The sequence below is a fragment of the Phaethon aethereus genome (assembly GCF_964289735.1).
Source record: "Phaethon aethereus genome assembly, chromosome: 4".
Classification (NCBI taxonomy): domain Eukaryota; kingdom Metazoa; phylum Chordata; class Aves; order Phaethontiformes; family Phaethontidae; genus Phaethon; species Phaethon aethereus.
Window position 1 is genome coordinate 72,890,897 of NC_138578.1, and position 25,585 is coordinate 72,916,481.

General features: G+C 39.7%; 1 protein-coding gene across 2 annotated transcripts in view; it reads right to left on the bottom strand.

Moving 5' to 3' along the window:
• Positions 1–2,183: 2,183 nt before the first annotated feature.
• Positions 2,184–25,585, bottom strand: part of AFAP1 (actin filament associated protein 1) — a gene marked incomplete at its 3' end in the record, with an annotated part of 61,485 nt that continues 38,083 nt past the window's right edge. The window contains exons 8-17 of one of the 2 annotated variants that reach the window (XM_081999292.1): positions 23,050–23,199; positions 19,512–19,723; positions 17,888–18,033; positions 14,237–14,354; positions 12,486–12,743; positions 10,480–10,594; positions 8,587–8,751; positions 7,813–8,003; positions 6,927–7,088; positions 2,184–2,210 (exon numbers count right to left, since the gene is read on the bottom strand). In XM_081999292.1, coding sequence (XP_081855418.1) covers positions 2,184–2,210; positions 6,927–7,088; positions 7,813–8,003; positions 8,587–8,751; positions 10,480–10,594; positions 12,486–12,743; positions 14,237–14,354; positions 17,888–18,033; positions 19,512–19,723; positions 23,050–23,199 — 1,544 coding nt within the window. The remainder of the gene's footprint in view (positions 2,211–6,926; positions 7,089–7,812; positions 8,004–8,586; positions 8,752–10,479; positions 10,595–12,485; positions 12,744–14,236; positions 14,355–17,887; positions 18,034–19,511; positions 19,724–23,049; positions 23,200–25,585) is intronic. The other variant, XM_081999293.1, reaches the window with a different exon arrangement.

Here is a 25,585-nt window from a genome sequence, read left to right on the forward strand (position 1 = left end):
ATTACTTGATGCGGGACCACTTCTTAATGGCAACTGTTACATCATTGCAAACGTTGACTAGAAGCCTAATTTGCATCATAAATATGTACAGATATAAATTAAATATTTATTGAAATATACAAATAAATAACTTAATTTGAAATAAAAAGCCTAAATGAACTTAGTTTTGCTTCAAATTTGTTTCTGCTAATATTTATGGGAACTTGATACTGTTTTTTCCATAGTCATACAGCATAGAATGTGCCCTCCACTTACAGAGTTAGTAAGTAAGCAGATGACCTAAAATAAAAAATCCTGGTTTCAGTGAAAAACCACACTGACACTTGCTTCCCTACTGTATCTGCATTCCTGTGGCACTTTGTACAAAGCATAGTCCCAAGAAGCAAAGAGCCTTTTCTCATTTTGGGCCTCATTTCTACTCTGCTGAGGTCAATGGGATCCCTGGCACTAATTGCATTTGGGAACAGGACCTGTGTCTTATCAGCTATCAGGTCTTTCTGACAGCTCTGTGCCTTCAAATCCTACCAGATCCTGTGGGAAGTCCTCTGTCATCCAGCTCATCTGGGAATCCCAGTGCACCCTTTGAGAGTTACACACACCTATTCCTAAAGGTAGGAGACAAAACTATAGGCTGGGCTATAAAGGGATGTGATCCTTCATAACTGTCTTGACAACGTCTGTGGTTTTAATTGCAAGTCTGAACTAATTATCAAGATTCCAGCCTTAACATCTGTGATTGATTATCTCAAAGTAGAGTAGTATTTTATTTTTTTTAATTAAAAGTAATTTTCTAGTCCTCACAGTTGAGGAGAAAAAAACCCTTGAGAATGTGATTGAAGGCTCTACAAAAGGCTTAAAAAAAACCCCGAATAAAATTAAAAGAATCCAACTCAATATATGTAATTTTTTCCCTCCTCTCTCTCTCCTGATTTTTTAAAGCCAATCTTGGGATTTTGAAGGACTTTAGTTGGCAATTTAGTGCATATAAGTTCTCAGGAGTGACATGGATGAAGACAAAGAAGAACAGATTTCTATAATTTTACAGACTAAAACGCAAGATGCTATTTCCTAGTAAACAGACGTGGACTCCTGTCTAAGAAAATCCCCATTTTTTTGTAAAACTGTTATAAAAGAGTTTGAAAACTATCATCTTTTCAATCCATCTTCCTAAAAAATAATAGCTGAGGTCTGAAAAGACGAAGGAAACTAAGTACAGCAGTGTTCTATAACTCAAGTTTAACAATACTATATCATAAAAAACAAAACAAGACTGACTGCATAAGCTATTCTGAGTTGCCATTACCTGTTGAGGATTAATTTCAATTATGTTTTCTTTTTCAAAAAGTATAGACAAGAAACAGTATCTAAAAATACCTGTTTGCCTTTTTAAAGAAATCAGGAACAAATCATAGTTTGACAACATGACCTTTGAAAACAACCGGTGCTTTGGAACAGTAATAAAGAGAATGTACTAAAATGCATTTTTTTCAAAGTATGGCAGCTTTGTATCTCCCAATGACAAAAGCATCTGTCTACAACAGTATCCAAAAAATGCTTCACAGCTGAGTCGTGTGATCCCACAGTCTCGCACCAGCGTAGAGGATAACGGCACTGAAGAGCTCCTGTCTTCCTGGCCAAGCCATTTCTGTGAGCACGTTTCTTCTGTTTGCCATGTGAACGGCTAGCAGCAAGGCAACTGCTAATGAGCAAGACTTCACTCAGCCACCTCTGTGGCAGACCTCACAAAGTCTGTAAGAGTACTTCTTATCCATAATGATTTCACATCGGTCTTGACGCACCAGTCTTCAGTGGTGTTCAGGCCATCTGATATGATGTAATTAACATCGTTGGTCTATGCTGTTTCAGCAAAGTAAACTTTCAACTGTGACTTTATGCTCCTTTTTACTTACAATGATTGGTTTGTTTTTTTTGGTTTTCATTTTCTTTACCGGTGAAGTTGGAAATACAGAATTACAGCTAATAAAAAGGGGCACACATAGTTACACAGCAATACAGTAGAGGGAATACAGGCAAATTAGCGCCAAGCTACCATTAACTTAACAGAATTATAAAACCTCTTAAGTTGTATCGCTCGATACCACCTTTCAGACGAGTCTTTTGCAGCCTATGTCTTGGTCCATAACAGGTAAGGCCTTTATGGAAATTGCGTGGTTTTTCTATATTTATGTTCCATTTTTCATCTCCCATTCCTGGAAGGGTGGGGAAAAAAAAAAGATATAAATGTTAGAGAAATCAGGGTATTTCACTGATGTCATCGGACCTGCTAAGCCAAAGCCAGCTGAGGTCAGTAACAGTTTTTTTCCATTTACTGGACCCAGCCTTTTGCCCCCAAATTAGTTAGGGAATGCTAATGAGTATATCCTGATATCGTCTGTGCACAGCTTCCACCCCTCTGCCAACTATATATGGCAACTTTTTCTCTAGCACAGTGCGAATAAGTCAGGTTTGTTTTCTGCAGAAGGGACTTGGGGAGCAAATTCGCACACCGCAGTTGGTCTAAAGCACTCAGCTGGAGTTGAATAAGGGAGAGGCTGCTTTAGCATATTGGGCTTTCTAACTTACTTGCACGAGACAGCGGGAAGCACTCAATAGCTCTCACAGCTGACAACAAGTGATTGCTTTACTACTCTTCAATTTTTTTTTTATTATAAATCTCATGGCAGACACACGTTTCTGTGGTTAAAAAGGGCAACTTACTAAAGTAGAGAGGCTTATAAGCAGGGTAAGAAACAAGTTAGTTTACATTGCATTTGCATCCTGTATACATAATCCAAGTTGAGTTCTTACTCAGCAAGTTAAAGAAATAACTTTGCCTTTCTGTGCCTCAGTTTCCCCACCTGTCAGCTGAGGACAATGTCACCTACCACCCACAGCAAAGCACATCATAATCTATAATGCTTTTATCCACACATCTCACAGCAAGGTATTGCCATGTCTTCTGCCACATAAGGGAAAGTCATGAGATTCCTACAGCTAAACACCCAGTTAAATCAAACCTGTGGCTCTTGACTAGAGAAGCAGAAGAGTGGAAGAGGGATGGGCTCAGCCTAGGACATCCACACTGTACCTACTCCCTGAATCACACCCTTACACCAATCAGAAGACAACGAAGATACAAAGGAGTTGGCCTCTCGCTTAAATAATCCCTGTGGAGCAAACGCCCTAGCCAAGCAGTGGGGTCTACAGATTCTTCTCCCACCCATCTACGCTGCAGAGATACTCTTGCAGGCAGCCTGCTGACTTGGCTCCCAACCTGAATTCCTGAATTTAGCACTCATTCCACAACATTTAAGAGCTCTGACTGAAACCCGTTACTTATCCATGTAAATACCTGTTTCTGCTGCTGAAAGCAGTAATAGCATTAGTTTTGGCTGAACAGCTGCATGACACCATGACCTGTTCAACCATTGTAAAGCAACAGTAAAGGTCACGGTGGCTGCTTTAGCAATATAAGAAGAAAGACCTTGGGTTTAGAGCTGGGAGACAATAATTTATTACTTTTTTTAATCTTGTGGGGTTTTTTTTTCCCCTTCATTTAAGTGGTATTTGTATTAAAATATAATATATTTTAAGTGTTCAGTTTTACACTTCAAATTATGGTAAACCTAAACTTAAAGCACAGTATTGGTAAACACTAAATTACTTCTAAAAGGATATTAAATGTATATTCTCTATGTACATGCTGCCAAAGCACTCAAGGAAGTCGCTGGCAAAGCAACTGGGAGGAGAATTTTTCTAAGCGTTAAATAAGCCTTGAAAGCAGTAGCTTCTTTTGCAGGTGCAGAAGGAACTTTTTCTTTGTTTCCATTCCTCAGGCAGGTTCATGCCATTGAAAGAATGTTTAAGTCAACACTGACAGCCTGACTGGGAGCTGGGAAACTGGGAGAGCTCGTTTTCTTCTCCAGTCCCTGAAAATAAGCACGATGTAAGCTGCTGACCAGTGACTGCTCACCAGTCTGCTAGTTTTGAAAACAGATGGGAAATAGTCACTGCCCTTTCCTTGCTACACATAACGATTTGGTTTTAGAAATTCATTTGAAATGTGACGTATTTAAGTAATTGTTTTTCTTGTACAGCAATGATACTTGGAGTGTTTTACTTCTCCAGGTATGCTAATGGTGAATATTGTTTTCCATGTTTTAATACATTCTCCACTTCCAGCCAAGCAGAGATTAACAAAATTACAATTAAAATGCCTTCTGACTTCTTAAACATATGTGTTATTACGTTCTAAAAAAAATTAAAAGCATGTTACAAACAGACAAGTTAAAAAATCCAAATGTATGTATGCATATATGTACAGTATATGTCCTGAACAGTCAATCCCCAAATGGCTCCTACTTCTTAGATGTAACACTAGATCTGTCCTCTTGCTTCTCCCTCTACTTCCCTCTCGTGTCAGTACACCTGAGAGGAGAGAGATTTTGGTGGAGCAGCTCCCAAACCCGCTGCCTCAGGTGCCTCGGCTCCCCTCCGCGGCATTGCTGTGCCACAGGGCTCTGCCAGAGCGGGCTGCACAGCGCACGCGTGACGCAGTGGGGAGCAGCGCAGTGCTCATTAGCACGACAGTGACATGAGGGTGGCTGCAAACACAGGGCTGGCTGGTGACAGACTCAGCATCCTTCATGCAAGGAAAGAGCAAGAAGGGAGGCATTCAGTACACTCAAAATACATACCAGGGCGGGGAAAAAAAATAATCCGACATTTTGAAGGCTTATACAACTCCCTCATAACGCTGGGAGGTTTGCCAGTTGCTGAAGATGCAAGCACTAGCACAGACGTGAAACCTATTTCACTCCCACATATTGCACTGACATCCATGCGTGGAGAAGCCAAGTAAGTTCCGCTATGGGATACTCACGTGTGACGCCCTTTCTTTAGCCACATCTATAAGGCCTGGGCTCACGCATAACTGCAAAAGGCCAAAAGAATGAGAGCCAAATTCCACCCTCGCACATGTACAGTTAACGTCCCCCGAAAGCGGGGTGTGCTGCAGACGCACACCTGATGGCAGACTTCGGCTGCAGCGCCTTGCGAATGGGCCGAGTCCAGCTTGGGTTGCACTACCTAACTGCATATCTAATAATACTAATATAATATAATAATGTATTATAATAATACTAACATCTAATAATACCGAGCAAAACTTCACCCTCGACATTTAGTGCATGAGGTTTTAGGAAAAAGCTGTTAAAGCTGAATTGGATACTTTGAGTTGCTTTTCCCAGGATGGGGAATATACTTAGCAGCTCCATATCCTTTCTTTTTAGCCTAATCTCACATCCAAGATTCCTCTAATGACGCACCAACCTCTCGTGCCATCCGAAGTACAGCGATATCGAGCAACACAGCAGGGTTTTTCCTGCATGGTATATGCTAAGCATAAATAATGTACTACAGCTGGAAGGTATTCTTTACAACAAAAATGTTTAGATTTTTATAGTGCCCAGGTTTCTCCAGCTGTAAAGATCAAATGGCTGGCTTTAATGTGCCTGTCCAGTGTACCGCACAAATCCACGCTCCCTTTCGTAAGGACTGTGCTCTGCTAGACTGCATTCCCTGAGTAACGTCGTGCTAACATGCAAATCTGAGATGAAGTGTATAGCTAGAGATGGTATCTTTACGAGACAAATTAGGGTATAATTGGAATACACAGATAAGCTTTAGAGCACATGAATCCTTCTTCAGCTTTGACACACAAGCAGCAAAAAGTGAAACCTATTACACTGAATGTAACTATTCTCAGTTGAACCTAAATGAATCGGGCTAACTGGAAGGAAAGGCAGCTGATGTCCACGGAAAGGATGGAGGAAATGGTAGAAGAAGGGTGAGGAAGCTCTCACATAAGGTACAGCGGGAGAAGTAATTCATGGCCTGGGCAATGTAGAGAGGTTAAAGGGGCGTGGGGGGAGGAAACAGAGAGATTAGGATGTCCCAGAAAACTAAAACATTTGTTGAGATGATGAGTTTTCAGTATCTACTACATTTAGATGTCAGCCTCATGCTCAGTCACTGTATATGTATATAATCAATGAAGACAACATAACAAAAGTTACTAACAAAAAATCCCTATACAGAATACGTCGCTGTTTTGAAAAAAGAACTGGACTGCATGAAAGACAAACATCTATTATTATTATTGTTTATAATTACAATTAGCAGTGAACTACTTAATCAACAAAAGCTTGGGCCAATGCTATTACTGTCACCCTTGGTTATGTGTCGCCCACATGCTTATGTTGCTAGAAAATTTAGACGAAAAAAATGGTCATAAAAATCTCATTATTTAAACTAAAGCACAAAAATTAGAAAACTCTAACAGTAGAAGAGGACCTCAAACTTTAGCCTGGTACTTGTGAGACTAAATTAAATTAATTCAATTTCTACTTTAAATGTACTTGTAGATACTTGCACAACACGTTGTTGGTTATCATAATGTAGAACTATTCTTTTCTTGCACCAGCTGGCAAAGATTAGACCTGATCTTGTATCGTTTCAGAACACTTACTATAACTGCTCTTTTAACCACTTCTCTGCTATACAGATTAGCGTAACTTTATGAATTTTAGATAGACTATGTACATCACAGATCACTTCTTACCTTACAAATTAAATCTATAAAGGAACAGAGAAAAACAGGAAATGAGAGAGTAGACTCAAATCTCCCAAACTACTTACCAATTCTTCTGCAAAAGGTTCGCCAACATCAGCAGTATTTATGTAGTAATACAAATAATTTAGATATGGCACAGTCTCTTCTTAAAGCTAAATTTCCCCCACAGAAGCAGCAGGAACCAACTTCTCCCTCTCTCCTCCTTTGTCTCTGTCCCGCCACAAGCAAGTAAGATTTTTTTAAAAGTAAGAAAAAAGGACAGACAGAGAAAACTGGACATAAGTCTTCTCACCTTTGCTTTACGAAGAACATGGCCTCGACATGGAGAATTATTTGACGAGGGAGGTCGCTTCAGAGCTGCTGCGCTGTTCACAGGTATTGAGCATTCAGTATCACTGGTATCACAACTGGAGATTGGAGAGTTTTCCAAAGTTCGGTGCTTGAAAATTGGAGACTAATAAAGAATGAAAACCCTATACTGAGTTTCCTTCAAATAGTCCCGAGCAATATTTCTATCTAGACTTAGAACTGCAGAATTTTTTTTAAAGAAGCCATATTCATTATAATGATGGATAAATGAAAAAGGGGTTAGAATGAAAGAAAACAAAACATTTGTTCTGTGATAAAAATTAAAGTTAATTCTCTGTGATTAAACAACATTGGGTCATCTGGCAGAATTGATGCATCCCTCTGATCCTTCTGTTGGCTGCTTCTGACACAGATCCATTAGCATAAACCAGGATTACCACGCTCCACTGCGAATGTGTGAGATGCAGCCTTTGCAAAGGATGACAGTTACTCTTAGGGGACCGACACAAGTAGGTCTCAGTCACTTCATGATGATTTTGGTGCATGTAAATCTTCCTGGGATGAAGCAACGTCACAGGTTATGCACTTTTACACTTATTGAGGACAATGAGGTGTCGGCTTTTGCACATTATCCTAACACATACTGCCTGTGATTTCCATGTCTACCTGCGCCCCACTGCTGTATAAAGTACACCAGATACAGATGAAAAATGCAAATAGTGCAGAAAGGCATTTAGTTCTGCTCTTATTTCCTGGGCTTAATACACATTTTGAAAACTCTCAGTTCCCACTCATTTTACTGGAGCTGAGAAGGCAGAGCACTCCCAGCCCATAGTACCAGGATTTGCATGTTTAATGGCTTTGCATACCTGTGGGCTTGACGTTCCTGACTTGGGCTCAATAGCCAAGCCCAGTGTGATGCCACCAGCCAAGGCTTTCTTAAGGCTCTCCTTCACCTCGGTCAGTTCTAACTCCAGGTTTACACGCTCAGCCTCCTTCTGCTTACACTCCTCTTCCAACTTCTTTAACTTGTCTTCAAGAATCACTTGGGTCTTCCTGCCTGTCATACACAGAGATGTTGTTATTTCAACAAGAGGCTTAAATTGATATTTACAGAAATTATTTGCTTTTTAAAAAAGTAACAAATAAGGTGTCTAAAAATGTGACTTCACAAAAAAATTATGTGCTTTGCAAAAAGCATTTTTTCATGTAAAAAACTTAGTGAAAGAAATAAAATGCTTTCTTTCAGGCACCTTCCCTAGGTTTCTAGCCTACTTTCATGTCAGTATGTGTTTTGTAATTTTTCCATGTCATGAAAATATAATTAGCCAGTCACAATAAAATTATTCCCATATTCTGCTTAAGTCCTCATCCATGTAATGTCATAAGTGTCTATATAGACACACACATATATACCTATACATACACATACACGCACGCACAGATGCGTGCGCACACACATTATATACGCACACGCAATACACACACACATATATAAAAAACTAATATAGACATTACAGAGTATAGTTTAACATCAAAACCAAACCTCATGTAGTGGGCAGGTCTTCAGCACAGAATACAAATCTATTTGGATAACTCAGCCCACCCAGGGCAGAATTCAGCACAAAAAAAGCACCTCATACCAGCATTGACTTCAATGGCAGCACGTAGATCTTTTCTTTCTTTTCGGAGCTGGGCCAGCCTATTCCGGAGTGCTTCTTTCCTTTTTAGCAGCTCCTCTTCTTTGCTTTGTAACCTCTTTGCATCTGCCTCCACACGATTCTTGCCATATTTGTATTGCTCTGCATCTGTATATATTGGATTGTAGTTAGTTATCTGATCCTGTCGGTCCCTGCCGATTCCCATTCAAACTTTGATTACAGTTTAAAATGGACATGTAAAAATTACAGATACACACACCAAAGAAATTTTCTCAACTTAACTTTGGATAAAACAGGCCTCTATAGCATATATGTATGTTTGTGTATATGTACTTCCTCAGCTGTTTAGGCAGCTCATTGCCTCAGTGACTTGGTTATATCAACAGTAAAACTGAAAACTATTCCCTGCTTGAACATTGCATGAAGAATGTCACAGTTTCAGCAACTGGTCTACCATCCCTCTTCCACCGACTTTTTCTCAAGGTCCATGATTCCCACTGAGTTCCGCAGCACAGCTACAGAAATGATATGGGATAGACAGTTTGTTCTCTACATTTATATGGGCAAGGTAAGAAATACCAGTTACCTTATAGTACACTTTTGAAACATGGCCTTGCCTTTCTATGCAATTCAGAGGAGTGAAAGGAGGCTCCTCTTTATCTCTGAACTTTCGATTTTTAATTGGAAGGGGTCACAGGAAAAACTACTCATTTGCGCTTTTTGCCTAGCTTTCATTCCTACTTCAAGTACTTACTTAAAACACACGTCTTTTCTCACCTGACATAAGAGAACACAATGATGTTCTCACTGTTTTGATACTTGAGAGCTTTCTTTTCCTTTCTCTTTTTTTTTTTTTTTTTTTTTAAATTTCCCATATAAATGCTTTCATTTTATGGCTCACGTGCAGCTCTCTTCTAATTTATAACACAGCCCCTTCTATACCTCTGCTCCAGTTGAAGACTCAAAGAGAACAGGTCAGCTAACAAACACATCGCTCTGTCTGCATATCTGAAGGCAAAGTCAACTTCACTAAACCATTCCTGACAGTTGTCAGACCTGTTATAGTCGGTCTTTAGTAACCAAGTTGCTTTTACTCCCACAACTACCTATTCCAGCACATATTGACCTCCTAGTTGGAAAGAGACATACTTTTTTCCTAAAGTCTATCCCAAATTTCTCTTATTGCCATTAAATCCATGACTTCTTAACAATTTCTCATGGGATCAAACAAACCACATTCATTACTTCTCTAGAAGAAGCCGTGGTTTTGAATCCATATTTAAAAAATAAGATTATTGCTCTTTTTTTGTCTTTTCTTCTTTAAGCAAAGCAATCCCTGTTGGGGATTTCCTAGGGGCAGCCCACCTGCCCAGAACCCTGTTTCTGAACTTGCCACTTGCCAGTTGGAATCCCATCTCTCTGAGGAAGTTTTTGAGCTCTGTGGTTGTTTTCATCATTTTGTTATACTTTTACGTTTTCATTACTGATAAGAATAATTCCAGTTTTGAGGAACATAATCTCACATCTTTCCCAGCTCCTCATCCTACTTCTCCAACAAGAATACAGAATTGCTCTCTGCCACAAATGAAGAATTGTTACCCTTTTTTTTTCCTGTTGCCCTCATGACTTTGCAGCCAGGGGTCCACATTTCATAATTATTGTTCTCCATATGACAACCTTTTATCTCGTGGAATGGTTGGGGTACTAGTGAGTCACCAATGCACACAATATCACCTATTCAAAGTCTTGTTGGGCATCTCTCGCTCAGGCTCTCAGCCACAGTGGTTCTTTATGTTGTTTTCTAAGAAGACAGCTATTTTGGGTATCCTCATGACTCCACTCATAAGTGAAGCAGCAGTGAGGAGAGATACTTACTGGATGCAGTGCGCTTCACACATGACACCGATTCAGTTTTCTTCGGCTGGCTATTTAAAGTTCTCCCTTTTCCAGTGATCCCGTTAGCAGTCACAGGAGGCTTCTTGCCTTTAAGCTGTTTGAAAACAAAAGTACAAATGGGCTCCAGCTATTCCTGTGCCACTGGCATTACAGTCACCCTTTCATCAAGGGCAAAGTTTGACAAAAAGCTGCCTGCTCGGAGAGTCTTAATAGAGCACATTGATTGATTGAGCTGGAGACAGTGCTTCCTTCAGAGCTGTCATCTCCGAGACCTGCCTGCTCAGCAGGAGCCACAGCAGCACTGCAGGATAACAAGGGGATGGACTCCCCACCTTTGGTGGCATCACGGTCTCAAATTTATTTAAAACTCTGGCATTTCTTATATTATGAAAGTCACTGCGAGGCAGAAAAATTGCACCTTTGAATAATTTTATACAGTAAAGGTTCTTGAAACACAGGTTTCTCAGAGCTAATTTCACACAGAAAAACCCAACAGGGTTTGCCATACAAAAATTCAACACTGTTTCTTATTTACTGTATGACCTTGCCATCCTTGGGGTGCATGGATTTCTTTTGTTTTTCAAAACAATATAGTTATTACACATTTTTAAATGTTGGGAGTTAACATATCAGTTTCCTCTTATACAACCTCCAGCTACTAATTAAAAGTTTTTCTTACCTGAAAAAGGCAACCTCTCATAGCGTCCAGGCAATTTCTTACTTAAAAAGGGCAGCCTCTCATAATGCATAGGCAAGCTCACAAGATTACCAGAAACAGCACATTTCATGTCCAATGAAATTGGTTTCCATGCAGAGGACTCCCCTGCAATGAACTGGACCCTGGGCAGAGCAACACTGTCCTGGCTAATTGTAGTGTTCCCATGGGGGATTCCTTAGCTGAGCGCAGGGCATATGTGTGCCATGCTCTGGTCACCTGCTTCCAAAAGCTTTTGAGGCCTGAACTGCAAGTGCAATGAGAAGCCTGCTGCTGCAGCCAGTGATCAGGGCAATTTATTGCTTGGGTCCACCTCTGCTTCTGCAACTTCACTGAATTCTAGTATTCCAATATGAAGTTTTTGTAGGAGTTAAGTGAATTAACACGCAGTATGACAGGTATCTTATACAATGGAAACGCTTATCTAACTGTTCCATTTCAGCTTAGATTGAAAACCACCCATCTTTGTGATACATTCACAGGCTTATGACAATCACCAGCTTTCGGAGACTGGCAACGGGCTCTAGAGAAGGCCCCTGGCGTGGTGGTGAGCAAGGCTTGCTCTGCCCCCCTGCTGGGGTCTGCCTGTCTGCTGCCGAGGCTGAGCACACAGGACTCCTCTGCTCTCTAGCTTCGCATTGCAGCTGAGGTCCAGAAGCCTGAGGCCACCCTCAGAAAGCAGCATAGATATAGGCTTCGGTTTTTTTTCAGGGGAAGAATATAACAGAAAGTAATTTAAATATGGTATATATACACTATATACAATATCATTTACTATACATATAATATGTTATTATATATACGTATATATTGACAATATACATAACCACAGTATATGCAACATACAGATTAGTAAAATTCTAGAGAGGCAAATCTGCTGTCACAGCCAGGTCATGTTTCACTTTTCCTTTTTTGAAGACATCACTCCCTAAGGAGGCAGAAGGTGGCTAGATATGCATTCAGGTTAAGTTTGGAAGGTCACATCTATTTTTTTGTTATTATCCACAATCTGTAAATCATCAAGAACTCGTGGGGAAAGCCTTTCGCAGGTGCCTATAATTCCAAATCAGAATTCACAACTTAGAATTTACAACTGTAAAAACTTAGAACTTTACAACTGTATCATTTGCAGTGGGCTCCTGACTAAACTCCCAGCTCTTCAGTGCTAACACTAAGGGACTGAAATAGACCAAGGCCCTTAAGATAACAAGCAGATAAACAGAACAGACAAAAAATAAAAAGCTTTGTTAAGTATTAAATAGTACAGTACCTGTGAGCCAGATCCCCTCCCCACAGCAGAGGTATTAGTGACAGACTGAGCAGAAGACAGATTGGATGAGACAGGGTATTTGTAATGGTTAGAGGAGAGTTTGTCAGTAGATAGCCTATTGGGTTTTCTGTCAGCTGGCGGATAGCGCGCAAAGATTTTTGGAGACGGCAAGTTATCGTACAGGCCTGCGTTATCATAAAGCATTTCTTCTCCAATGTTCCTGCTACGAGAAGAAGGAAAGCCATCTTCTGGTTCCCACTGCAACACATACACTTCGGCAGTTAGTAAACGATATACCATGCAGAACCTTCTAAGTGAAATTAAAACATTAGTAATTCTGTTGACAAGAGCAAGCCCCCGGTGTTCAGCAAGCATATGCTTATTGCTTATGCTTGAATCAAACTATTTAGAAAGGTGGAGAGGACACAGCGTGGAAAAGCAGCATTGCATTACGTGACTCATAGTCTCAGTCCTTTGCATTTTCCATACTAGCCTATCACCCTTACTGTTTCACAGACTGCACCTTCAGCTGTTAGCTCTAGCACTGAGGGGGCACAAGCAGACTGTGTTAAGAGGGGGATACTCACAGGCTACACGGGCGAATCTGTGGGATTACATCTGGTACATGAGTTGTTATAAAGTAATATGGCCTAACAGTTAGCAGAAGCCAAGAGGGTTTTATTCTATTTTTTCTTTTCTTTTTTTTTTTCTTTCTTCAGGCTGTATGTCTTTCCAGTGAACACCAGCTGCTGGTATGCTAGTATTACATTCTATTTGCTGGATAATTATTGTTCTGAGCTAACCAGCTAAAGTAGCTACAGGACATTCCTTAATTTTTCTTTTTTTTTTTCTTTTCAGAAAAATTTAAAGCTCAACAACGATACTTCAGTGATTCATTCAATTAGTCTTAAAAGAAACCAACCTCGTTGCCAAATATCTGTCCTTAATCCATCCTGGCTGTGGCAGTACACTACTCATACAAAGGCTTGAGCACACCCAAGAATTACACATACAGACTACTCGTGACACACGTGGTCATGTGTTATTCCCAAGAGGGGTTTTCTACCATCTTTCTGACATTACTAAGACATGATGGGCATTTAACACTTTGAAACTCTGAATTTCTCTTGAGTTCATCCTTAGTAGGGGCCTTTATGAAGCAGCCCAAATTAAAAGCTGACAAAGGCTGTAGCTCCCCTGTAAATCTTCCTTAGGACCGCATATTGCTATGGTTTAACATCCACTGTGTGTTAAACCCTATTACACATCTGCCTACGATCAGCTCTGCAAATTACAACGATGGAAGTGACCACTGTGATTCTCCTTTGGGATAAGCAGTACCTGTCATCACAAGGAATGCAGCCCTAGCGACTGAGTGTTTGGTTTTTGTCTTTTTTTTTTTTCAACAGACACCAAAAAGTGCCTGGTGTAACCGAGTCCTTACTTTTGCCAGGTCCAGTGTGATCTAAAAAATACCCCCTCAAGTGAGTATTATGTTCAAGGACTTGGCAACAAATCATCAACAGGCAACTGCTTTCTCAATGCACGTTGGCTCACGTGCAGGTTAATGTAAACAGTATGTCTCACACCCCTCATACTCTGTAGGTGTGAGAGAAGTTTGCAGCCTCCAATCAAAAAAATAGGAGTTCATTTGGAAACTGCCCAGTTGGGCTTTTTAGATAATATAATTTTCAGATGTCCATGCATTCAACACATGCAAGCCATTTGTTATGTGCAAATTCAATTCTTACCGATCCATTTATGCAGGGAACATCATCGTAATGAAGTGCCATTCCACTCGGACAGGCGTAGCCATTGGCAGTGCTTCCTCGATACGGATTTGTAGATATAACTCGCCTGTTCATAAAACTGAATAAAGCAAAATGAAAATAATAAAAAACAGCTCTTGAACCTAAGTTTAAATGATGATTCGGTGTTATGTTCCCTGTATCTGATTATGCAGCCTGGAAGCACATATCTTCTCACTTTCTGCAGGAAAGCTAAGGACAGTTTTCCTTCTTTCCCTTTTTCCTACTCACATGTTGCTAGCAGCCAGTATGACAACATATGTTCCTGTACTCCCTTCTTACAGTGGGGATATGACTGTGTGAAAGCCAGGAGGGCAGCAGCTGTAACTGCTCAGTGTCATGTTTACACGGGAACCTGCTGATCTATGTTATAAATCAGCTTCCCAGTGTCCCATAAAAGTTCCTGTTGTCTGCATCGGGGAGAAGCAGGTGTTTCTGGGTGCATGCATGCTCAGAGGGACACGAACTTAGGAACTGGGAGAAACAAGAATCAAATGCAGCAAAAATTTGGAAAAAAGTGGAACTTCAATGAAATCTAAGTTAACATAGCTATCAAAATTTTCTCAGTAATTACGTCCTTAAAATCTGGGAGTTTTTCTTTTCCATATCAGAACTTTTGGCTGGGTAGAGTGTGCACAATGGCACTATGCTTTCCGACTCTATCTGGGTAATTGTGCATGGAAATACTCTATATATTAATTCCCACTCTGTTTCACACGGTGGACCTGAGTCCTCTGGAAACTTCAAAAGGGATTTTTTTTTTTTTTTTTTATTTACACCCCCACTCCCCCTCCAAATCAACATTGTAGCTTGTTATACTGGAACTCTGCAGAACACGTGCAAAATGTCCTGGACTACAATGGGCTAGCAAAGACCTAACAATGTAGAAAACAGCAGAATTGTGCCCAACAGCGATAATGACCCCAAGGAGGTCCACTGAAATTGAATGAGGTATAGAGTGAGATCCCAAATAATTCCTATAGCTTCAGGTGTACATGAATGGGAAAACAAAGCTTTCCATCCCAAACAATGGAACTATTCAGATTCTGTGCTGACATTCATAAAGTATGATAAAGCCCTACTAAAGCAGAGAGGGTCTTCTGTTAGCGCTGGCCAGAGCTCAGGAATGCTGTGGTTTCAACAGTTGCTTTCTTTTGGCTTTGGAATAACACGGAGACCACTGAATTTCTCATTCAGAGACAGATAGCCCTCATCCAACTGTGGCTCACCTGAGCCACGGGAGACCCGGGCAGGAGGGATGAACCTGCTCAGTTCGGTGTGAACCTTTCAGGGCAGTGAGGGGGTGGAATAATCATTAGACGGAAGCTTTTCTTACTTCAAACAAACAAACAAACAACAAAAAGCCCAAGATAAATTCCGTGATAAAAATGTTTTTAACTTTATCATATCTCCTACTTTATTAGACATTATTAAAAAGGGCTTCATTTGTTTACTGTTCCTCTTAATGGAGACCATTACTCAAGTGTTTCTGGTTAGTCTGAAGGACTGCATTTGGAGTCATTATTGTATTTCTTTCTATTTAAATAGCTTCAATGAGAGTGGTGCATAATAAACATGTCTGAAAACTGGGATATTCATTAATCACTACTGATGCACCTGTAGTAACTATTCCCACCTCCAAATGAAGCTAAGATTTATGTAAGTATCTATCTGCAAACACTTCATAAGCATTATTTCACTAAGCTTCATTAATCCTGTTTACAGATGCAACCATGTAAGTTAATTGTATTCTGAAACCGCTAGATGGGAAAGGAAATGGAGAAAACCTGCTTGGAAGCATATTTTCTTCAGCCTTTCCTAGATACCTAATGATTTAGATGAAGAAAATTGATGGGACTATTAATGAAGAGATGATCGTTTTGCAAAGCATCAGTCTCAGGAAATGAATAACCAATAAACCTGAAGTGACTGTGTGATAATCAAAGCTTTAATGATAACTGCAGTCAATGTGGAATACTGATATTCTTCTGTAAAGGGCAACAATAGTATTTTATTAACGCTTAAGTATCATTGTAATTTCTCCTCATTTTCTAGGAGTAGTTGAAAATCAGCAGACAGCTACTCTAGTTGCTTATCAACAAGCTCTTACAGTCTTTTAAAGACACCCAATGAATTTTAACTAATTCTTAATAGGGGAATTCTGCTATTTTGTAAGTTGTTTGACATTCCTTTCTAACATGTGGTCTAGTTGCATATGTTTTTTCACTTGGCTCCAATTAATATCATATTTGTTCAGAAAAGGAAAGCCACACAGTATTCAGGGGGAAAAGGTTTCCATTCTATTTCTTTCTTAAATGTGGTTCTTGCCTAGATGCTGACTGAAGCAAAAATACATGTCAACACAGGATAAACTTTTGGAGCCCTATTAACTTCAAAACAAATATTAACATCAGACTGTAAGCTAAGTGCATTTTGATTCTATGAAAATTATCTGGTTTTCACAAAACTCGGCTTGTGGTAACACTGAGTCACTTTAATTTCTATCAGAAGTCATTCAAACCAGATCCTGAAAGCTGTGTGTTTTCCCTCGTTAAAGCTCTCTTAACACCTTGCTAATGGCAGGTGAAGCTTTTGCCTTTTATTTTTGGCTTTTTTGGTCTGTTTAAAGTTATGATGGGCAGATGGGGTGTGATTCTCTGATGCGCTAAAAGTCACACAAATTCCAAATTTTTGTAGGGACTCTCATTTTGCAGCAAGATGAGGGATGATGCCTTTGCCAGCTGCCTTCTCAGGCCACCCGCTTTCTGATGCCGGGAAACCACAGGGAACATCTGCAGGAGGGCATCACGCCTGTCCCAACTCTTCTTCCACTCCCGTTTTTAAACAACCTCATCTAGCCAAGGAAAAATGACCGTCTTTTTCCCACCAAAGTCTGTTTTAATGCCTAAACTGATTTGAACATGTAAATCACTATATATGCATTACTTTTCTTAGCACAGGATCATTTATGGGGAATCCACTGTGCTGGTTTGCAATTCAGAGTTTCTGTGCTGTGCCCTAGACACCTTCCCAATTTCCACCTCCTAAATTAAAACCCAGAAATTAACTAACTAGACTGGTGTGAGCTTGATAAAGGTTTTAATTAATCACAAAGAACTTGGGATGGAAACACTGAGAATATGACTGTCCAAGACTTAAATGTGCTAGACATTTTATTATACAGCATATATTGGCCAATATATGCTGTTCATATTGACTATATGTACAGCAAATAGAGCCAATAGATAAACATGAACTATATTTCAGCATATTTGTCCTCTTCCAGGGATAGTTCTAAGTCTTCAGGCAAAATAAAAGATTAAAATATAGCATTTGATAAGGAGACTTACTGAAAAAAATGAGTAAAGATTTGAGGAAAGTTGGATGGTGTCTGCATCTTTTACAGTACTTAGCAGGATGCCAACACGATAATCATAAACATATCTAACATGCTGCGACGCTGAAACACTTCAGCAGTTCAATATCTGGCAAAGGGGGAGGTGGATTTTGATAAGCTGTCTTGGCACCGGAGTTAACATATGGACATAAATTCTCAGAGAACTGGAAACACCCGGGTAGCTGAACGCCTCTCACCAGAATGTCTGTTTGGCAGCCTGGATGACGCTTGCTGTCATTTCCACATCGATGTAGTCGTAGTGCAGAGCTCCGGGGTCTGTCGAAGACCCCGTTTCCGCCAGCAAAATTCCTATCCATCTGCCCATGTCTTCAGAGGAGGATGCCTGCGAGGAGAGGGCAAGGGCATACATCAGGTCTTTAGACTGCCACTCAGCTGAGCATTATTTCAAAATGGCACGTTCTTCTTGGCTAACAAATTCCTACCACATTGTATGAGAGGCTCTGGTTTCTCTCTGTTCTCTCTGCTGAACTCTTAAAAACCCCAGGATTTCTTATTAAGTCTGCTTTGCTAGAAGGAGCGCACTTTAAGCAAGCTATGTGCTCATCAGTTATGATGTAATACAAAGTGGTCAATCTCCAAAAAAGAAGAAAGAATAATCATTTAAGGCTAGTGGATTTAGATTCAAGTCATGCTGATTTTAGACTTCAGAAAATTAAAAACTATAGAAGAATTATTTTCCTATGCTAGGCTGGGGATTTTAGTTAGGATGACTCCTAAGAAGAAAATCTTAGTCCTAAGTAGAAAAGCAGGGGGAGGGAAGGGGGAATGAAATAGTAGAAGTTTTAGTGTTGCTTTTTAAAAAATTCCAACACATTTGTCTAGATGATGGCATTCGGTTTCCTGATGGCACAAACGTGCATACCGTTAAAATAATTTTCAGTTTTTTCGTATTTTGCTTCAAGTTACCAATTACGAAGTTAAACAGTAGCAAAATAAAAAATGGAAAAAGAGGGGGGAAAAGGAAACTGTGCAGTTTCTAAATTTTTCATTCTTTTAAAATATTTAATTGCCTTTTACAGTTCCTTGAGCTGCTTTCTAATTTTTTCAACTTCTCTGAATTGCTCTCATGTAACAGGCCTGGTTGCAGGGACAGGAGACTAATGTGACCTGCAGCTGGAAATCCAAAGTGGTCAAATGGTCCATCCTGACACTGAAAACAAAAGGCTGCCTCCCTCTATATTCTCATCGTACTTGGCTTTAAGTGTCTTCTGATTTCAGCTTTCAAAATATCATGAATAATGGCCCCCAAAAAATCCTGACCCACCTAACACAGGTGAAAGTATGACCTTCACAGTGCAAGAAGCACGCCATCGTGTACACGTGTGGTGTGTCAAGAGACTCACCAGGATGCTGGCACACTGTATTTTAATTACCTTAATACGGATACAGAGTGAGTAAAAGTGGTTCACCTAAGTAGCAGAGAAATAAAAGTTAAGAGCTCTAGAATTCCCATCAACAGCGATCCATTATTTAATTATTGCTAAGTTATTTACCCAAAGTAATTATATCCCCGATGTAAAAGTGTGTATAGAGAAGGAGCAGGGATATTTTAGTGGCAGGTCAAGGGAAGGTCAGTGTAAAGAAAAACATCTTACTGAGAAGATTTCTGAACTGCATTAAATCTCTGTTCTCTCTCTGCCTACAACTCTTACTATTTTTTTCTCCTTCCAGTATTTATTATCCAGCTCTGCAACAATATTATTCCAAAGATTTTTTTGAATGGCCAGGTTGTATGAAAGTGCTTCTCTAATTTAGCTTGCGGGTGTTCCTACAAGTCATAGCCATTAGCAACCACTGCACCTCGAGCACAGCGACCTCCTGCCCATTTCGGAGCAGGCGGAAGGTAAGGGGATGCTTCGAATCCAGTCCTGGGATGACTTCGCAGCCACGGAGAGGGATAGAAACAATGTGTGTCTTCAGATCTGTCCTGTCCTTGTGGAAAATGAGTTTATTATCTTTCACTCTGCACCAGCGCTCACGCCAACGGTTATTTGAGAGCACGTTTAGATATCCTGCAATAAAATGAAATGTGAGATAATTTACTCCTGATTTTTTTTGAAAAGAAAAAAACCCGAACTTACTTTTCAATGTAATGCTAGCACTTAAACAACTTGTTCCTCTTATAATAGAAAGTCCAGATGGATTTTAGGAAGACAAGTAAATGACCCTGCCCCACTTCTTTTAATGAAAACTTTCACTGTGCCAATAACCTAGAAGAAAGCATATAAAGATGTGATCCCGCTCAACTGCAAATGGCTGTTCTGTGTTAGACACTGCAGTGGCTGGATGAGCAGGAGCACACTGATCCCCAAGACTTTAGTAAGAATAGAAGAGGGACAGTGATAAAAAGGGATGTACAGAGCCGATGTGCTCACACAGCAGACCCACCTTCTTCATGTGTAATAGCTTTGATAACTGTGGCTGACCAAAATGTTCTGTGAAAATCACAGCTCTCATCATATAATTAGGTGGTGAGTTACCTTCTCTAACATCCAAAATCAGTGTTTTAAAGACCTACTAAGCTTTTATGTCATATGTTCTAATTTAATTTAGAAAGAAGAATGCATGTTTGGTTTACAATACTTTTAAAGCAGAATTTAAAAGATTGCTACTGATGGCAATAAAAATAAAATTAATGTTGGCTAAAAATTCAAGAACAAAATGTGTATGAAATTTAGCTAAACTTTAAGACAAAAATTTAAACAAAGGTTATTTTTTTTCCCAGGGCTCATCCAGTACCCTTACAACAAATCAAAATTTCATGAACAAATAGCCTTTAAAAAAAACCTGCTTAACTTATCATGCTTTATATTGGCTACAGTGTCTAGGCATATAATATCATTAAATGAGCAGTGTTTTGTGTTTTTCAGTCTCTGTCCCACAGCAACAATCATTCCAGACTCAAACCTTCAAATGAAGACAACGCCCCATTTCCCTGCCTTATGTAGTTTGGGAATGAAAAAAAAAAAAATCTTTGATTTTTGCTTCCACATTACAAACAATACATGAATTCAGCATGTTGCTGCTTCCAAACAGGCTATGAAGACAGAAACAAACGATATCTCACACAGGCCAGAATTTATATAAAAAATTGTCTTCTATCCCAGATCTGATTTTCACTTAATCCTGTTGGATAGCTATCTCTTTGGTTTTCATTAAAACTCTGACTTATCATTAATTTTTCTGGGTTTCCCTTCCAAAATTATGGTTCCAATGTCAAAGCTTGATCCAACAGGATATAGCAGATCAGAATTGCGCATATATTGGAAGGTGTCATAAAAAAAGGAGGATGTGCACAGCCCTCTCATTTTGGCTCCTTGTGATGATCACACTCTCCAGCTCCTCTCCCCCCTCCTGTAAAAAAGCCCTGTATAGCTGTGCATTATAATATAATCCCAAGAAATGGAAAACCCTTCATGTGCAAGCCAGCTGGCTTGTTTTAGAGTGACTCCTTTTTTTCAGACAGTACTTTTTTCCCTCCTCTGCTCCCAGTGCACCTCTCAGAAAAGCTCTTCCAAACCCTTCTACTTCACTTGAACTAAGCAGGATCCCATGCTTTTCCTCCCACATACTCCTACTTAAAACTTCAACAGCTGACCTGACCAAAATGCCTTGAGTGTGCTCCCAGTTGGGGCATTAGCACTTCAGATTAGCCCAGGTGGTCAAAGACCAATGATGCTGTAAGAAAGAGCTTTGCCATGACTCCGAGTGCAGGTGGGTTTCCATTTCCACTCTAGCTGGGTGTCCCCTGCAGCCCTGCTGGGCTTTTCCTTTTGTTCATGGGAGGTAGAGACTTCTAAAGTGCAAAAGCCTTCAACTATGGAGCAACCTCCCAGAGGGCACTGCACTGAGCCAAATTTCTGGTGGTGAGAAACTCCTTCTGTGAAGACTTCCTGCAACGACCAAAGCCTAGACACATATTTTTTCCTATAAAATCTGCAAGTAGCGTTTAGTAGAGCCAAATGCAGGCAACAGTAATGGCTATACTTATGTCCATGTCTGAAATAATGATAGAAATACTAGGAATTGGATTGTACAGCTGTAGTTAACGTCTCACATAATACAAAATAATCAATGGAGTATGAGGCCCCGGAAGTTTGAGCTTTTAGGGAAGCCAGATGCTTCAGACAATGCATCTGGCTGGACACAGCTTTTCCCAGCTGTTCTTTTGGTTCATAAATCACATCTGTACTTAGCTGATATATAGACATATATACACACACTTATTTAATCAAAGATTGCTTATGTGAATGATTTCCAAAGTGTGGCTTGAGAGCCACCTGTGATGTGGTGGTTCTCGCTGGTGGTCCATGGATATTCTTCTTTCACATTGGGCAAGCATCTATCACACTTTATGCAGCAATGAGTTCTGCCAGCTGCAGCCTAATCACAGATTTCTGGGTTTCCCAAAGTTTTCCTAGTCAATTAAAAGGGAAAAGGCAAATCCAAATTCAGAATCTGGTGCAGCTGCTTCACAGCTTGCTTTCTATGGAGATTTTTTTTGGAAGGGATTGGGCAAAGAGTGGGTTCAACCTTATTCGCATACAGAAGTGTTACTTAATGCATCAGAAGGCAAACAGGAGAATGTAAATACATTGCATTGTTTGAAAATACCAGAGCTGTGAGGACATCAGCACTTACCAGAGCTGTGAGGACATTAGCTAAGTTGTGAGCAAAATTTAAGAGCTAACATATAAAACATAAGCATTTTCAGTGTGCCTTTTTATATGCTTCCTTGGTGCTGTCAAGCACTACCACTGTCATATGGAGTGATCAACCTTAAGAGTTAAAATAGCTTACTAGAAATTTGTTACTTCATTCAAGCTTTGCCCAATATGTACCACTTCAGGAACCCACAATTAAACTCAAATCACTTTGGCTGAGGCCAGTCAACTGCTCTCTTGATTGCGGTCCCATAAAACCTCACCACGATCCATCATAAAGGACCTGATCCCTTCCCAAACACCTTCTTCTAATTCCTAGCCTAAATTTATTTCGTAGTCCAGCTTATATTCATTTTATATCCATTTAATTGAAAACGGCTCTTGTTTCTTTCTGCTTTTTGTCCACACTTCTCTTCCCCCTCACCTTTGCAAAGAGCAATGATATTCCTTCTGAGCCTGTGCTACCATTTTATTTTAAAAGTCAAGTTTTTCTAGTCGCTTTTCAAATTATAAGCTCTAGACTACTCTACTCCTCTTTCAGTCTGACTGAATCCTTCTGATTCTGTGGGAAGAATTATAGCAGTAAAAGCAATTTTAGAGGAATTTCTAGGCTAGGATTTTATAAAGTTTTAGTTGCAATGTGAATTTAAGACTCAAGGGGAAAAACCACTTACCACATGTTGGAACATCTTCTTCAGCTGATGAGGTCTGTTCATCTGTGGATGGCTTTTTCTTTCCTAAGCCAATGATCTTCGTTATTTTTTTCCCTGTTACTTTAGTGACAGTGCCCTTGGCTTCTGATTTTGAACTTTTTTTCCTCTTCACTATTAAGAAAGGAAAAGTGTCTGGTTTAGTGTGTTTAAATTAACCAAATAGAGTGAACCTGAATAAAAATAGTAGTTCAGCCAAACAATCCTGTGCAAGATTAAGATTTGTATAAAAGTTGCAGAATGCAGGGAGATAAACATTATATGCCCTCTCTAATGCAGATGCCTATAACTAACTACTGTGCTATAAAAATCATGGCATTCAGAAGGATAAGAAAAACAAAAATCAAGCTTCTAATTAAATTTAGCCTAATCAAGCTGAAAGTCTCTTTCCACAGCAGTCATACTAATTTATCAGCATGACTGAGGTACCTGCATATAAATTTAGCTCACAAACACAAGAATAAAAATCCAGCCAGACAATCCTTCATTGTTCTTAAACATTTACCTCAAAATACTTCAATAATTAAGTACAAAACAAAGACATCATATGCTTGCCTAGCAAAAATACTCATGCCATGTACAATGAGGTTGAGGTATCTTACCACAACGGACCTCTTAGAAAGACAAGACTTATAAATTAACTACTAACAATTAAATTAGTGGGAACAGTCTAAGCATTCAATGGTTAGAATTTGGGACTTTTTGTGATCATGAAGGCTGGGAAAGAAAAAGTGCTGCTGAAAAGAGGTATTTTGCTAACATCCAGTCTGTGCTTCTATTAACCAAATACGATACTAGTAATATTACAGCTCTGTATGCTGAGGCATGTTGAGCTGCTCAATGTAATATGGCAAGGACTATGGATAGCATTTTTAAAAGTGCCTACCTGACTGAAATCCTAACAAGTTAAAAAAAAAAGTTTCTAATATTAAACAGAATCAGAAAAAAAGACCTTTTACTTTCAACACAGAACAAACAAAATGAACTTTCAGAAACTGCATTCAGTGGTCTAATTTGGATTCCATCAATAGAACAAGAGTCTCTCTGCTAACTGAAAGGTCAGTAAAAATATCCATCAACTTGCTCTGATATATGATTTTAATGAAAAATATATTTAGGATAGTTACTGATAGAGCTGCTGTAACTTTATCCCTGACATATCAATTCCCTTTGCAACAGGCAACATTTAGTAGTTATGAACCTGTGTAAATTGAGGAAAAAAAGGACAAAATGTTCATATGAGAAATGACTATATGAACTGATGAACTGGGAAGAAGAATGCACAGAAAATAGAGAAGCAGTTTGGGACTCAATGGGATAATTTATCATATTTAGTTTAACTATCAGGGATCATGGAACATTATTTAGAAATTGTATCTGTAGCCAAGACTGTACAAATCTGTCACGGGCTGCATTCAGTGCTGAGGGGGAAAGGCAGATTTTCAGGTGCAGATAAGTGTACACCAGCAAACAACAGAGCACGCGCAAGTACAAGCAAAGGTCTAATTCTCTCTTCCTAAGGGAAGGGTGTTCACAACTTACGTTGTGCTGTCTAAACATGCAATGAGCACCCATGTTCAAGGGAGGAGGGCCACCCATCCCATCTGTTCCTGTCACCCCCTGCCTGAGGGAAGACCTGAAGGCAGAGCCTGCCTGCAGACAGGTTTCTGTTCCACACAGCGGCAGCCGATGACTGGCTGTGACTGTTGAGTGGGGAGGAGATGAAATGCATTGAAAAAAGCCAGAGACTGAGAAAAACTCTCTCAGACAGAAGCCCAGACGAACCATTCTCAGGAGCACGAACAGACAGTGGAATAAGCCCACTTCAGTGCTTTTTTGTTTTTCTGTCCTATCTTCCCTTCACACTGCTATTATATTTTCCTGCAGAACTGAGAGGCAGCAGAAATAAGGCCTTCATGACTTACTTAATCTTTGAGTCTAAAGAATATACCAATTGCCTGACTATCAGTGATTTTTGTCAAAAAAGCTTTTTCTTCCCATTTCCTTCCCCATGGCAAAATGAGCAGCTGGGTAAGAGTGGAATAGAGGCTGGCTGATGGGTGATGGCTGGAGGTGACTACTCTCTGGAGTCTCCCTTCCCACATGCTCCCTTAGGCATTTCCTATCTATTGTTTAAAAAAATAGTATAACTTCATCCAGAACCACCTAAAATGATGCCAGGGATATATTAATCTCCTTGCAGTCATTAATGTCTATTGGTTTTTTTACTACATATTAAAGGTCATAATTTTCAAAAGCAATCTGTATTTTTAATTACCCTCCTTGAGACATCTAAGCTGGGCTGATTTTCCAGCAGCACATGCTCCATCAGCGTGCCTCTCATTGGGCACCTAAGTCACCAGGCACTTTTGGACATCATGAACAATACAGTTCTTGGGTCATGGATGTTTCTCAGCAGGTGTCAGAGGCTAAAACAGTAGTGCTCTTTTTGAAAGCTTAGTAGAAGATTTTATAGAGTGAAATCTAACTATGTACCACA